Source organism: Diplotaxodon limnothrissa, linkage group LG15 (assembly GCF_057381915.1).
Source record: "Diplotaxodon limnothrissa isolate DT_005_m linkage group LG15, D_limnothrissa_male_GT1.1, whole genome shotgun sequence".
Taxonomy (NCBI): domain Eukaryota; kingdom Metazoa; phylum Chordata; class Actinopteri; order Cichliformes; family Cichlidae; genus Diplotaxodon; species Diplotaxodon limnothrissa.
The window spans coordinates 34,399,552-34,413,503 of record NC_140610.1 but is presented as its reverse complement, the minus strand read 5'-3'; the positions used below and the strand labels follow the sequence as shown (position 1 = coordinate 34,413,503).

General features: G+C 46.9%; 1 protein-coding gene across 1 annotated transcript; it reads right to left on the bottom strand.

The window, feature by feature from the left end:
- Positions 1 to 613: 613 nt before the first annotated feature.
- Positions 614 to 12,624, bottom strand: pcare2 (photoreceptor cilium actin regulator 2). The gene is given in 3 exon segments (XM_085373536.1): positions 614 to 689; positions 9,930 to 9,951; positions 9,954 to 12,624. Coding segments are annotated over 3 exon segments (2,769 nt in total).
- Positions 12,625 to 13,952: the final 1,328 nt, after the last annotated feature.

Sequence of the window (13,952 nt, the reverse complement as noted above, 5' to 3'; positions counted from 1 at the left end):
GAAAAAAGAACAGTTTAAAGATATAATTTAAAGCCCCAAATTTCCATGACATTTATGTCCGTCATGGGTGAATGTAAACATCTGCCCACAACTGTATGTGTAGCTTGGTGTACACAGGCAAGTCATCTTGACATATTGCTCTTTATTTGCAAAACAGGATATCAGTCCTTTTCGACTTTCCCTTAAGATTTCTTTTTGAAAGATGAATTTGGTTTTGATTCTCCTATTTTATTTAGATATAGAAAACATCATTAAATCACCCAAACACAACATTGAATCCATTTATTTAAAAAAACAACAACAAATGAGTACATTTAATGATCATGTAAATTACATTATTTTGATATTGAACCCCAAAACAACTCCCTGATTGTGAGGGATTTAAAAGTATAGTTGTTTTAACAAAACACATATAATACATGTATCTTTAAAACTATTTGAGGTTTATCACTCAGGGTTCAGTATAAAGTAGAAAAATGCTTTAATCCTTAATTACATGTATTACTGCAGTCTTTAAAAAAAAAAAAAGTCTAACTGGAAAAGAGAAAAAAAAAAAAACCCCAGTCCCTGCTAATATACAACTTCTTTCATTATTCTCTTCCCGACTCATATTTTACTTTAGAAACCCTGGCCATTCACAGCTGGACTTTAGGGTGTCATCATCTCCTGTCATCGGAAGGCTTCCTAGCCTGCAAGAGAACAAGAAATAATGGGGGGTAAATTTAGTGCATGAGTAGATCATGTTGGGTTTGCTTGCTGGGGAGTTTACATAACTGGAGTAGGGCAGGAGGGTTAATCCAATGTGGATTAAGCTAGGTGTCTTTCCTAGAGGCAGGTTGGTACCATATATCTGAGCACAGGAGCTGTAGGTATGAATTAGACTTAAACTGTTTGAAAAAGATTATACTGCATGTGTCCAGAGTGACTAAATCCTCCATGTTAATCTATTCAGAAGTAAAACTCTACAAGCACAGTTCTGGATAAAGAAGGCTAAGACAAAGCAAATGCTGTAATGTATTTAAGTACATTTACTCAGTTTACGTTATCAAAAATTACAATTTAAATGAAGTTGTTTGATGTAATCCCTTTTTCTAGTTCTCAACTACATCTTGGGGTAGTACTCCTAGTTAGTTGCATGTGTGAATTATTACTATGGAAATCACTTGTTAACCAATAAATGATATATTCTTGATATATTCTGTTATATTCTTATAGATATATATATCTATATAAAAATGCTTAATGAGCACTACAGGAATGCTAAAAGTTAGATTATGTGCACGATGACAATATTTTAAATATCATTTGGCTGGTGCTCCTTAACAAAACTACTATCTTGTCAGATATCAAATTCTGATGATTTTTCAAAGATGAATCAGTCATTTTCCCTGAAATTAATTAGACTAGTGGGGCATTAATTAGACTGTATCAGGATAAAAATGTAACTTTTCAGTTCCTTGAAGTTGTATTAATTTAGGGGGGGGGTTCATAGACTTAGAAGACTTGATTCTTTTTGATATATCCTGCAGTTAATTTGTCATGCGAGGGGGACTACAAGATGGGGACTAAAACTATTGTTCCAGCTTTTAAGTGATAATACACTCCACATCTCTCATAAACAATAAAAAATTTGTTAAGGCCTCAGTCACATGGGCCTATACTGGATGGAGATGCCCTAGCATCCACTGGTTGTGAGGGCGAAAATGTTTCTTCCCCTACTGGTTGGCAAGTGGTTGCTGGCTGTTGCTGGTGAGATAGCTTACAAAATTGCTAGCAGATTTGGGCAATTCCCCACTGTTTATATTGAAGATAAAATTTGTCTGCAAACACTCACCGTTTACTCTTGAAATGAAGGACTTTGTTTCTTTACGACTGCAACCAACACCTCTCTGCTCTTGCTTTTGACGAAGGCGGTTGCATTTTTCTCCTCTCATCCTCTCCCTTAGCTTCCCTGCTTAGCCTCTTGTGTCCTTGTCTAGTCTCGTGTTTTTTGTATTACTTTTCCCTGGAACATTCTCTCACAGTCTGTTCTCTAAAACCTAAAAGAGGAATTATGGATTGGATCAACTGGTCCCTAAATGCAATTGACACCCCTTTCTCAATGAGAAGTTTGGGCTTGGGTGAGCCTGAGTGCTGAAGATATCTACCTATTCGGAACCATGGTAACAGGGTTCTTGCTGATCGGAGCTGGCTTGACCCTGACTTATCGAAGAATTAAGGAAGCAGAACTGGCTGTTCAAACCCCCACAAGGCTGCCCGCTGGGATTGAAACGATGGGAAGAGGCGTGAGTTTCTCCAAATGGGCTCATTGAGCGCAGCACGGACAAGATCTTGGAAAGGCTTACGGCTGCCGTGAATACTCAGAATAAGATCTCTGAGTGCAAACTGGATTACATCTTGGAAGGGCTCGCTCGGAATAACATCTCTGAGCGCAAATTGGATTACATCTTGGGGAAGCTCACTGTGGTCGTGAGTTCTCAGAATCGGCTCTTTGAGCACAAGAATGACAACATCACAGAGCGCAAGTTTGATAACATCATGGAGAAGCTCACGGCTCTCCAACGGGAGATTGAGAGACCAGTGTTGGACTGTTAGAACAGCTTTGAAATTCATCTGAGCTGTTAGCACTAAAGTTAAAAGTTAAAAGCACCATCACTTCATGCGGATACCTTTTCAGCGCCAGCTGCGGTCGCAAGGCTGGAGCCGAACAAAAACACCCTGATAACGACTGTGTTTAGTCTGTTCCAATGTCTCAGCTGAACTCTGGACACGCACGCACGCACACACATACATATACACATGCACACACTCATCCCCCCTCCCTTTCCAAACGCCTTCGATGCTTGTTCCCTTCTGGGAATTCACTGCAGGGAAACCTGCACGTGGCGAATAAAGCCTTGATTGATTGATTGATTGATTGATTGATTGAAAAGGCGTAATTTTTACTTTGAAGGTTCTCTACTTCTGCTTTGTGTAGCACTTTTCAAAGTTTTATTAGGTCTTTGCAAGTAGTTTGTGTCATGGTCTCCGTGCCTGCCCGGTCGGCCCCACAAGGCTACAATTGCTGTTTCTGTTCTCTCCCTCTCTGCCTGGGCGGAGCTCACTGTGGGCTCCTGCCCTTGGCCCACACACACACCTGACAACACTCACCCATCATCACCGGGAGCACTATTTGAGGCTGGAACACAGATCCTCTCGTCGCTGGATGATTGTACCCCTAACGTTAGTGTTCTCACAGCTCTTGTGCTTCATATTCGTGATTTGTGATTAGTTGGTGACCTGCCTTCTCGTCTGCCTCAGATCTCCCCCCCCCCCCCCCCCGGGACCTGCGACCTCCCTGCTGCGGGAACGTGTGTGAGTGTGAGCGAAGAAGACGTGAGCGAGTTACCCTGTGATTCCCCCGGAGTTTTGGATCCCTTCACTGTACATATATTGCACTGGCACTGTAAATAAACTACACCTTGGAGATACCTTACCGCTCTGCGTTTGAATCCCTGTACCAGATCGTGACAGAATCATCCAGCCACGGAAATGGATTCAGCAGATCCAGCGGTCTCGACTCCCACCCTCGCCACTTTGGCCGCGATGCTGGCACGCCACGAGCAGATGTTCATTCACCTTCGAGCAGAGCTCGCGAACCTCACACAGGCCGTGGCCCGGCTAACACCGCTACCGGCCGCTCCACTGGTCGCCGCTCCTCCGTCGGAGGCGCCAGCTCCAGCAGTAAGTGTCGCGCCACCTGCTCCCTCACCTGTTCACGTTGACAGATTCCTCCCCACTCCCAGGGCTTTCACGGGAGAGATTGATAAATGTGCTGGTTTCCTCACTCAGTGTGCCCTTCAGTTTCGCCAGCAACCGCAAGCCTTTTCTACTGATGGTGCGAAAATCGCTTATATTGTCCAGTTACTCCAGGACCGTGCTCTAACCTGGGCTCAAGCTGCGCTTCAGGCGGAGCCGGACATCACCTTTTCTGACTTTCTTACTAAGTTTAAAGGTGTGTTTGACAGGAAAGCCACAACTGCCACCGCCGGCCAGCGCTTGCTTGTGCTTAAACAAGGTAAACCCAGCATGGCTGATTTTTCTATTGACTTTTCTACCTTGGCTGAACAGGCGAAATGGGGGGAAGAGGCCCTTAAAAGTGCATTGCTCACTAATATTAATGAGGAAATAAAGAATGAACTAATGCTCCGTGAACTGCCTTCCTCCCTGGATGCGCTTCTGGTTTTGTGTATGCGGGTGGACGATCAGGTGCGCGCACATCGGAGCGCACGCGCGCGTTCGGGGCATGCCCTGCTGGACTTTTGTGGGACCCCTACTGCAGCCCATGGGTCGTGTGACGCCGACACCGGGGATGGGGAAGAGCCCATGCAGCTTGGGCGCTCACGGCTGTCGCCCGCGGAGCGCCAGCGCCGTCTTGCCTCCGGTGAGTGCGTTTATTGCAGCCGTAAAGGCCACTCTGTCTCCTCCTGCCCAACGCTGGCAAAAGGGCGCGCTCACCAGTGATCGTGAGGGTGCTGGTGGGCGATCTGTCGAGTGAAAGCCCTCTCCCCAGGCTTCTTTTGCCGGCTACTCTGCGTGTTCGGACTGTTTCTCATTCTCTCTCCGTTCTCATTGACTCTGGGGCTGAGCAGAACTTTATTGACACCTCACTCGCCGCCAAACTGAACATCGCCTTGGAGCCTCTGTCACGCCCCCTCCGCGTTCACGCACTGTCGGGCCAGCGCCTGCCTGACATCACTCATGTTTCTGAATTCCTTTCATTATCTCTCTCTGGCAATCACGCAGAAAGGATTTGTTTTTTTTCGTTTAAGGCTCCTCTCCCTCCGCTGGTTCTGGGTCACCCCTGGCTTGTCCTCCACAACCCGCATATCGACTGGGAGAAGGGTGCCGTACTAGGTTGGAGTGTGGCCTGCCATATGAACTGCCTCCGGGCTGCGGCTTCCCCCGTTTCGCTCCCACCCACGGCCTCGCCGTCGGACGCCCCGGACCTCTCGATGGTTCCGCGGGTTTATCATGATCTGCGGGATGTTTTTTGTAAGGATCGGGCGCGGTCCCTTCCCCCGCACCGCCCGTACGATTGTGCCGTCGATCTTCTTCCTGGAGCTCCGCTGCCGTCTAGCCGCCTGTACAGCCTCTCCCGGCCTGAGAGGGATGCTATGGAGCGTTACATCTCGGAGTCGCTGGCGGCAGGGTTGATTCGCCCCTCCTCTTCCCCTGTCGCGGCTGGGTTTTTTTTCGTGGATAAGAAGGATGGTTCGCTGCGGCCGTGTATTGACTTTCGGGGCCTTAATCAGATCACTGTTAAGAACAAATACCCTTTGCCGTTGCTTTCCTCCGCCTTTGAACTGCTTCAAGGCATGACCGTCTTTACCAAGCTGGATCTGCGCAACGCTTACCACCTGGTGCGCATCAGGGAGGGGGATGCGTGGAAGACCGCGTTCAATACGCATCGGGGCCACTTTGAGTATCTCGTGATGCCGTTTGGGCTGACTAACGCCCCCGCAGTGTTTCAGGCGATGGTTAATGATGTCCTTCGTGATTTTGTTAACCGTTGTGTATTTGTGTACTTGGATGACATCTTGATCTTTTCTAAGACACTCGAGGAGCACAAGGTCCATGTCCGGCAGGTCCTGCTACACCTTCTGGAGAACCGGCTCTTTGTGAAGGGGGAGAAGTGCGATTTCCACGTGGCGTCAGTGAGTTTTCTGGGCCACATTATCGAGAAGGGGGACTTGCGGACTGATCCGGAGAAAGTGCGGGCTGTGGTGGAATGGCCTACTCCTCCTGATCGCCGCCAAGTGCAACGTTTTTTGGGATTCGCCAACTTTTACAGACGGTTCATTCGCGATTTCAGCAGAATCGCTCTCCCTCTCACTAAACTCACCTCTCCCAAAGTTCCCTTCCAGTGGGATTCTGCCGCTCAGCGAGCCTTCGCCCTGCTCAAGGACAGGTTCACCACTGCTCCCATACTCCGGCAACCGGACCTTACACGGCAGTTCGTTGTGGAGGTGGACGCGTCGGACTCCGGGGTTGGGGCAGTTCTGTCTCAACAGCTGGACGGTAAGCTGCACCCGTGTGCCTTTTATTCTCGCCGTCTCTCCCCAGCAGAGTGTAACTATGACATCGGGGACCGGGAGCTTCTGGCCGTCAAGCTGGCCCTGGAGGAGTGGAGACATTGGTTGGAGGGAGCGGCACAACCATTCATCGTCTGGACGGATCACAAGAATCTGGAGTACCTGCGCTCGGCTAGACGTCTCAATTCCCGGCAAGCCAGGTGGGCGCTGTTTTTTGCTCGTTTTGACTTCACTATCACCTACAGGCCAGGAACACGGAACGTAAAGCCAGACGCCCTGTCCAGGCAATTCTCCATCACTGGGGAGGACTCGGACCCTGAGCCTGTCCTCCCGGCCGCCTGCGTAATTGGAGCAATCTCCTGGGAGATCGAGGGGCTCATCCAAGAGGCGCAGGAGACCGAACCGGATCCTGGCACTGGTCCACCTGGTCGCCTCTTCGTTCCTTCAGCCGTCCGCTCTCAGGTTCTCCAGTGGGCTCACACCGCCCGCTTTTCATGCCATCCTGGGGTCCTCCGCACCTGCTCGTTCCTCCGACGTTACTTCTGGTGGCCTGCTATGGCTAGGGATGCCAAGGAGTACGTAGCGGCCTGTTCGACCTGCGCCCGGAATAAGCTTTCGAACCGCCCTCCACCAGGTCTTCTGCAGCCTCTCCCTACACCAGCCTGACCGTGGTCCCATGTTTCTTTGGACTTTGTCACGGGGCTGCCGCCCTCCGCTGGTAACACCGCCATACTTACCATTATCGATCGTTTCTCCAAAGCTGCACACTTCGTCGCCCTCCCGAAGCTCCCCTCTGCCTTGGAGACGGCCCGGCTCCTCACCTCCCATGTGTTCCGTCTTCACGGGATCCCCGAGGACATCGTCTCGGATAGAGGGCCGCAATTCACGTCCCGTGTTTGGAGGGAGTTCTGCTCCGCACTGGGGGCCAAGGTCAGTCTGTCTTCCGGTTTCCATCCACAGAGTAACGGGCAATCGGAGCGGGCCAACCAGGAGCTGGAAGCTGCCCTCCGCTGTGTCGCTTCGCACAACCAATCGACCTGGAGTGAACAGCTTCCATGGATCGAATACGCCCACAACAGCCACACGTCCTCCGCCACGGGCAAGTCTCCCTTCGAAGCGTCCCTGGGCTATCAACCGCCTTTGCTCCCGGCCATCGAAGGTGAGCACTCCGTTCCTTCTGTACAGGCTCACCTCTGCGGGTGCCGTCGTGCCTGGCGGGCGACTCGGGCTGCCCTACTCCGTACTAAGGAGCGGAACAAGACCCTCGCTGACCGTCGCCGGACACCGCCCCCCGTGTACACCATCGGTCAACAGGTATGGCTGGCTACCCGTTTTGTGCCGCTACGGACTGAGTCAAAGAAGCTGTCTCCTCAGTTTATTGGCCCTTTTCCCGTGGAAGCCGTTGTGAACCCTGTGTCTGTCCGCCTCAAGCTGCCGCGCAACATGCGCATTCACAATGTCTTCCATGTGTCTCAGGTCAAGCCGGTGCTCTCCAGCCCGTTGTGCCCTCCCTCCAGGGCCCCGCCGCCCCCCCGGCTCGTGGATGGTCAGCTGGTCTACAATATCACCCGCATCATGGACTCCCGGCGCCGGGGTCGGGGTTTTCAGGACCTGGTTGACTGGGAGGGCTACGGGATAGAGGAACGCTCCTGGGTGCCTCGAGCTGCTGTCCTGGATGGGGCCATGCTCCGGGACTTCCACCGCAGGCATCCAGGTAAGCCTGGTGGGTCACCGGGAGGCTCCCGTTGAGGGGGGGGGTACTGTCATGGTCTCCGTGCCTGCCCGGTCGGCCCCACAAGGCTACAATTGCTGTTTCTGTTCTCTCCCTCTCTGCCTGGGCGGAGCTCACTGTGGGCTCCTGCCCTTGGCCCACACACACACCTGACAACACTCACCCATCATCACCGGGAGCACTATTTGAGGCTGGAACACAGATCCTCTCATCGCTGGATGATTGTACCCCTAACGTTAGTGTTCTCACAGCTCTTGTGCTTCATATTCGTGATTTGTGATTAGTTGGTGACCTGCCTTCTCGTCTGCCTCAGATCTCCCCCCCCCCCCCCCCGGGACCTGCGACCTCCCTGCTGCGGGAACGTGTGTGAGTGTGAGCGAAGAAGACGTGAGCGAGTTACCCTGTGATTCCCCCGGAGTTTTGGATCCCTTCACTGTACATATATTGCACTGGCACTGTAAATAAACTACACCTTGGAGATACCTTACCGCTCTGCGTTTGAATCCCTGTACCAGATCGTGACAGTTTGTGTGTTTGCAGACAAGTTTATGTCTTCTATGCAAGCTATAGGTAACCCCAGCAACCTGCTAGAAATCAAAACACTCGCATGTAGGTTTTCAGTGCAGTACTGCATACCTCTTTGCAACCAGTTTTAATCGCCAGTGACTGCCAGTAACCTGGCAGCAACCATTCACCAACCAGCTGTGGAATATACACTTTTCCTTAGTGGCCACATGGTTGCTCACTGTTCTCTAGGCAAATGTGTGACTGGTGCCTAAATAAGAGTGCATAGCAAAGTGTTCATAGCAGTATTATTTTCAACTAAGAAACTCATAGAGTAACCAGTTGCACCACCAACTGTGTAGACAATTGGTGCATAATTGCTAAGAATGTGGGGAATTTGCCTGCTTTCACTATTGCTTCTCTTTCAACATGCAGTGGCTTTGCAGTTCACCTTTCATGGCAACCGAGTATGGTACTGCTGGAGTATGCTGGTTTCCAGAAATTGTGAGACATCAAGACTCAAGAGTATGACACAAAGACAGAAAAATCAGTTGCATATCAGATCTGGAAATTCAGATTGCCAGATATGCTGATATCATTCAGAGAAAAGTAAGACAGCTGTTTGAGTCAAAAACCATCTGGGTAGATTCAAAGCAAACAGTCACCAAATGTCAAACTAATCTGTTTGTTTTCAATATATGCTATTAAAAAAGTCAAGGGAAGACTTTTAACAACAAATGTTAACTTTATTTTTGATTTGATTTTGAACCCAGGTCTCAAAGGGGTGATGATTTTGGTTTCAATTAACCGCTGTAACATTATTTTGTTCTCAGCAAATTACAGTGTATGTCAGTCAAGATTTTCAGTTTGAATGTTTCATCCATTAGGCTATGATGTGTAATTTAAGTGTTGAGTAGTTTACATTTTTTAATATGATCACAAAATTGACTCAGAAGTGACATAAAGATTTGGTGAGCTACTTTTAAACAATTTGAAATGCACATTTTTAAAAATATGTAATCACATATTTCATCTTGTTGGATTGTAGTGTTATTTTATGCCATGTTATACCCCGAATTGAAGATTGTGAATTATTATGTAGTTTAGTTTGCATTATTCTCCTGAATTAGAAGAAGCTGATAACTATTGCATTAGTTAAACTGATTTGCATTACATTAAACTGCTGGCTTGTTGTGAATGAAGGATATTGCTTTATGATGCATTATACTGCTGAGTTATAAGAAATACTGTTCACAGAGAGTTATTGTCTTATTTGTCTGAATAGAAGAGAACAGAATATGCTGGAGTTTTCTGCCCCATCGCAGCAAGAGCAGATAAGCAGGGAGCCAAGGTCATAGCTTAGGCGCTGTGTGAGAGAAAGCATGTAAATGTTTAGGCTTTTTATGATAAGGTGGAGGCACCAGAGGCTATAAGAGTTTGAGCAATGCTCCACCATTTTGAGATCTGAGGCTGTCTGCATACAGTGTCCATCTCCCACGCGTGTGTTCATTAAAATCATCGTTTGACTCAACCCGACCGGACCAGTGTTGTTATTGTGGTTTTTTTCTCTTGTTTCCATCCCCAATTTTGAACTCGTAACAATCTTTTGTAATATTTACCTGTATTTTGTGGCAATAGGTTACTCCTTTTCTCCTGCATAGAGGCCAAACTGGCATCCTTTAGAAACTCTGAATGAAGAGTCCCACTAGGCCTATGGTCTGATTGGGTGCGACGAGTAGAGGTGTCTGTTGCTCTGGTCAGTAGTCTTCCTCGGGAGACCTCTCCCCCTTGTCTGGGAAGCGCAGACCTTACAGGGGGCAAACAGGTCTTCAAGTTTTGAAACTCATTTTGACAGAAAACAGAGCGTGCGTCGCGAAAGGATACAGATGGAATGATTTCTTCTGTCTTGTTATCTATACAGCGTGTCACTGTTCTGGGAGAACTAGGACGAGATGAGTGCCTAGATGTAGACTGAGGTCTAATTACAGGGGGACTTGGAAATCTTTTGCATGTACTAGGACAAGATGGTGGAAGGCGGACTCTAGATACAGGTGGTGCTATCACAGTCAGACTGCAAGAGGATAATTCACCCTCATAAAATTCATTGCTGTTATATTTCCGATCTATTGTGAGTTGAAGAGGAGAAGTTGCCCTGATGCCTGGTTCAACAAGATTTCTCTTATCAGAAGATTCTGCTGCATCACGCAGGTGAATAATCTTACATGCCTTTTGGTAGAGATTATTCTTAATTTCCAGGTTCAGATCTGTTTCTGATTGCAGCTGATCTGCATCCTGAGTGCCCGTAACACCATCCTGTGTAACAGGATGGGCAGGAGAGATAGCAATCGACCTTGGCCTCATACATGCTCGGTTTGGTAACACTTCTACATTGTGGATAGATGCCTTCAGGCGATGGAAGATTCCAATCTTGGGGTTTATCACTTGAGAACTAAAAGGTTTCTGCAAACCCACTTCAGTTCCTGCTAGGACCTGAGTACTCTGAAAGGAATTGTCCATCAGAACTTCTGGGGGGGGCGGTGGTAGGTTGTCCATATCCAGCTCGTCCTTGCTATCAGGCCAGCTGTTGTTGTTGTTGCCACTGTTGACTGAACTTTCCTTGTCATTTACTGCGTCAGATAACTGAAGTAAGCCACTTTTCCTGGGCATCCTGTTATGAGGTGGAATATTAGTGAGACTCTGCTCAGGTCTCCCATCAGCTACTTTGCTAAAGGTATGAATTAACCTTCTGACAGAGTGGCGTTTTGGTGGTTGGTTTGCTAAGATTGTTACAGAACAATTTGTCTTATTTGGTCTCACAACGCCTTTGTGTGAACCTGACAATCCATTTAATGAATGCCGTCTTACTTCAGCTCTATCCAGCTTGCAATGAGGTCTTGGTAATTCCTTGTTTCCTTGTATTTCAGCCATCATTTTTATTCTATCATCCAAGACCCACTGGCTGTTTTGTAATTCTGTCATTCCACACGTAGTTAATGAAAGGTGTTCAGGCTTTGCAATAACAGGATCAATCAGCGGTTGTTTGACTGTTGCCTGCTGATCTCGATTGTAATTTGTGAACATATAATGAATGGCCTGACTGGGATCAGGTGGGGAAGAGTTTGACCTCTTCCTTCCTCGTGTATCACTTTCCTCCTCTTCATTCTCTTTATCATCGTCATCATAATCATCCTCATCCTCATCCTCATCTTCATTATGGTCTCCAAGGTTGGTCGAATTACTGGGGAGACTATCAAATGTACTCCGAATGTTGACTCCAGACCCCCAACTTTCAGATCCAGCACTTCCACGATGCCGGCGATGCCTTTCAGAACCCGTCAGACTCTCATTTTCTCCTCCGATACCACTATCCTCACTATGCAGTGTTGAATCTTCTGAGTTGAACTTCCTCATGGCTGCCCTTTCTACTTGTGCGATCACTTGAAAAAGCCTCTTCTCTGCCGTCTGCTTCGTCTGCAGCTTCTTATTTAGCAGTCTATAGACAGAAGAAAAATATTCCACTGCCTCCTCAAGTGTAGTGTCACCTAGTGCCTGGACTGATCCTCCCACTAACTTCATCTTTTCAGTTGACTGTTGGAGTAGTTGCTGTAAAAGATCTGGAGGTGGATCGGTTTGACATGTTGTATTCATTCTAGGGTTAGCTGAGCAAATCATCCCAGAAGGTAAGGTCATGTATTCACCATGCTCCTTCAACATCAGCTCCCCCTCATCAGCCATATCCTCTAGTGCTTGGTTGATCTCCTCAAAGCGCAATACTAAAGCAGACATCATGGGCTGGAGGGACAGCTGTGTCTGGGCAGCCTGATCTAGTAGACCCAAAAGAGTTTCATATTTGGAAATGTTTGGGTTCAGAAAGTTATAGGCTGCCTGGTGAGCTCTCAGCATGTGAGGTGGGAAGTCCACCTTTGTCTGTACATGACAGAACTTCCTGTGATTCTCAAAAGACCTTTTCTTGCCTTTACTTCTTTTTTGCTTTGCTGTCTTTTTAATTCCTTTGGTTTGTTCCACATCGGTGATTATTTCTTGGGGCATCGTGTTTACTTCTGTTTCATCAGTGTCCTGCAGATTTGGTACAGTCTTTGCATCAGAGACCAATGGAAATAATTCAGTCTCTTCGCTATGAAATCCTTCATTCGGAAGTGGAAGTTCATTTTCGGTCACTTCGGTTTTCAAACATGTATTCTCAACTTCTACAGGTCTACAATTATTAACATCCTGTGGTACTTCACCCAGAGAAGCTTTTGGAGATCCTTCTGGCTTTGAAAATAACTTTCCTTTAGATGGAGAACAGCCCATTGTTGCATTCAAAGTGATTTAAGGATTCAAGGAAAAACAAGTCAGGCCAGGAAATAAAATTGTAAATCCAGGAGTCTGGCGGTCTTGAAGGCAAAGTTATCTGGAGTCCTTCAGCTTCGACTTTTGTTGTCTGTCCAGTATGTGCTAGATAACTTCTAGTTCCTCAGTCATTTCAGGCATTCTCTCCAAATTTATGCTCAAACAGTGCAGCAAAGATACCTATAACCTGTTGATGAGGTGGCTACTAACGTGGTATGCATAAGACCGTTTGGGAATACGGATTGGTTCTGCCCTCTCTCTCCCTTAGCCAGCTTGCACAGATGGCTGTGTTAAGTGCATCAATAAAAACACACAGGCCTGTTCACACGTACACACTCGGGCATTTCCATTTAAGACTTTAAGCTCATCAGATTAACCAGAGACAAACTTGTCAGGTGGTGTTTTTAGCCGCACCCACTGGCAAGGTTTGCATGCAAAAGCTCTGTTTACCTGAGACCTTCAATGTCAGGCCACAGGACATTTTAGCAATAGTTGTAGGAAAAAAATTAGATTTAAATGGTTTGCAATACAATGACTTACAAAAATCTATGAAACCACATTCTCTGAGTTCATCGTATCTTGAAAAGGTTATATTTATGTATCTTCAAGTATCCTTGTATAGGTTTTTAGGTTGTTTACTGATATTTTGCAGTGTAAGTTCACTTAATACTCAAATGTTTGGTACACAAAAAAGTTTAGCTTTACCCTTCTAAAGCAATCACAATGAATATATAGTAACAGTCAAACTGTTCATCTTTTTTTAATTATTCCAAGCTGGCAACACATGTGCCAAGTGTAAATACATTTAGGACATAAAGAACATGTCAATCCCTTTGTGAAACAACTCTGTGGGACTACGACATTAAAAGACTAGGTTTTGGAAAGCATATTTAGAAGAGTGAGGAGTGGCATTATGTATATCTCCATGTAAACTAGATCCTTGTCCCATCTTGAGTTGGATGGCAAGCTTTTTTGTGTGAGGCTCAGGACCGTTATAGTACATTACAATCACCCATCTTCCCTTCTATTATAAGCATAAGGTGTGTGTTGTGCTAGCTAAGTAGACTAGGCTATTTGTAAGAGTTGGATTGCAAGTGTAATCTTCTTGCTCCCTCCATCTAGAAGCTTCAGGAGGTCACTAGTCCCATCTTGAACATCACCTGTACTTTCAGTTTGGAACAATTTTTTAACAGGAGATTTTGATTGGATGTTTAAACAACCGTCTTTCAAAATCTTTGTGTTTTCTTTTAAAAGGTTTTCAGTCTCTGAGTAATGCTGCATAGAAAATA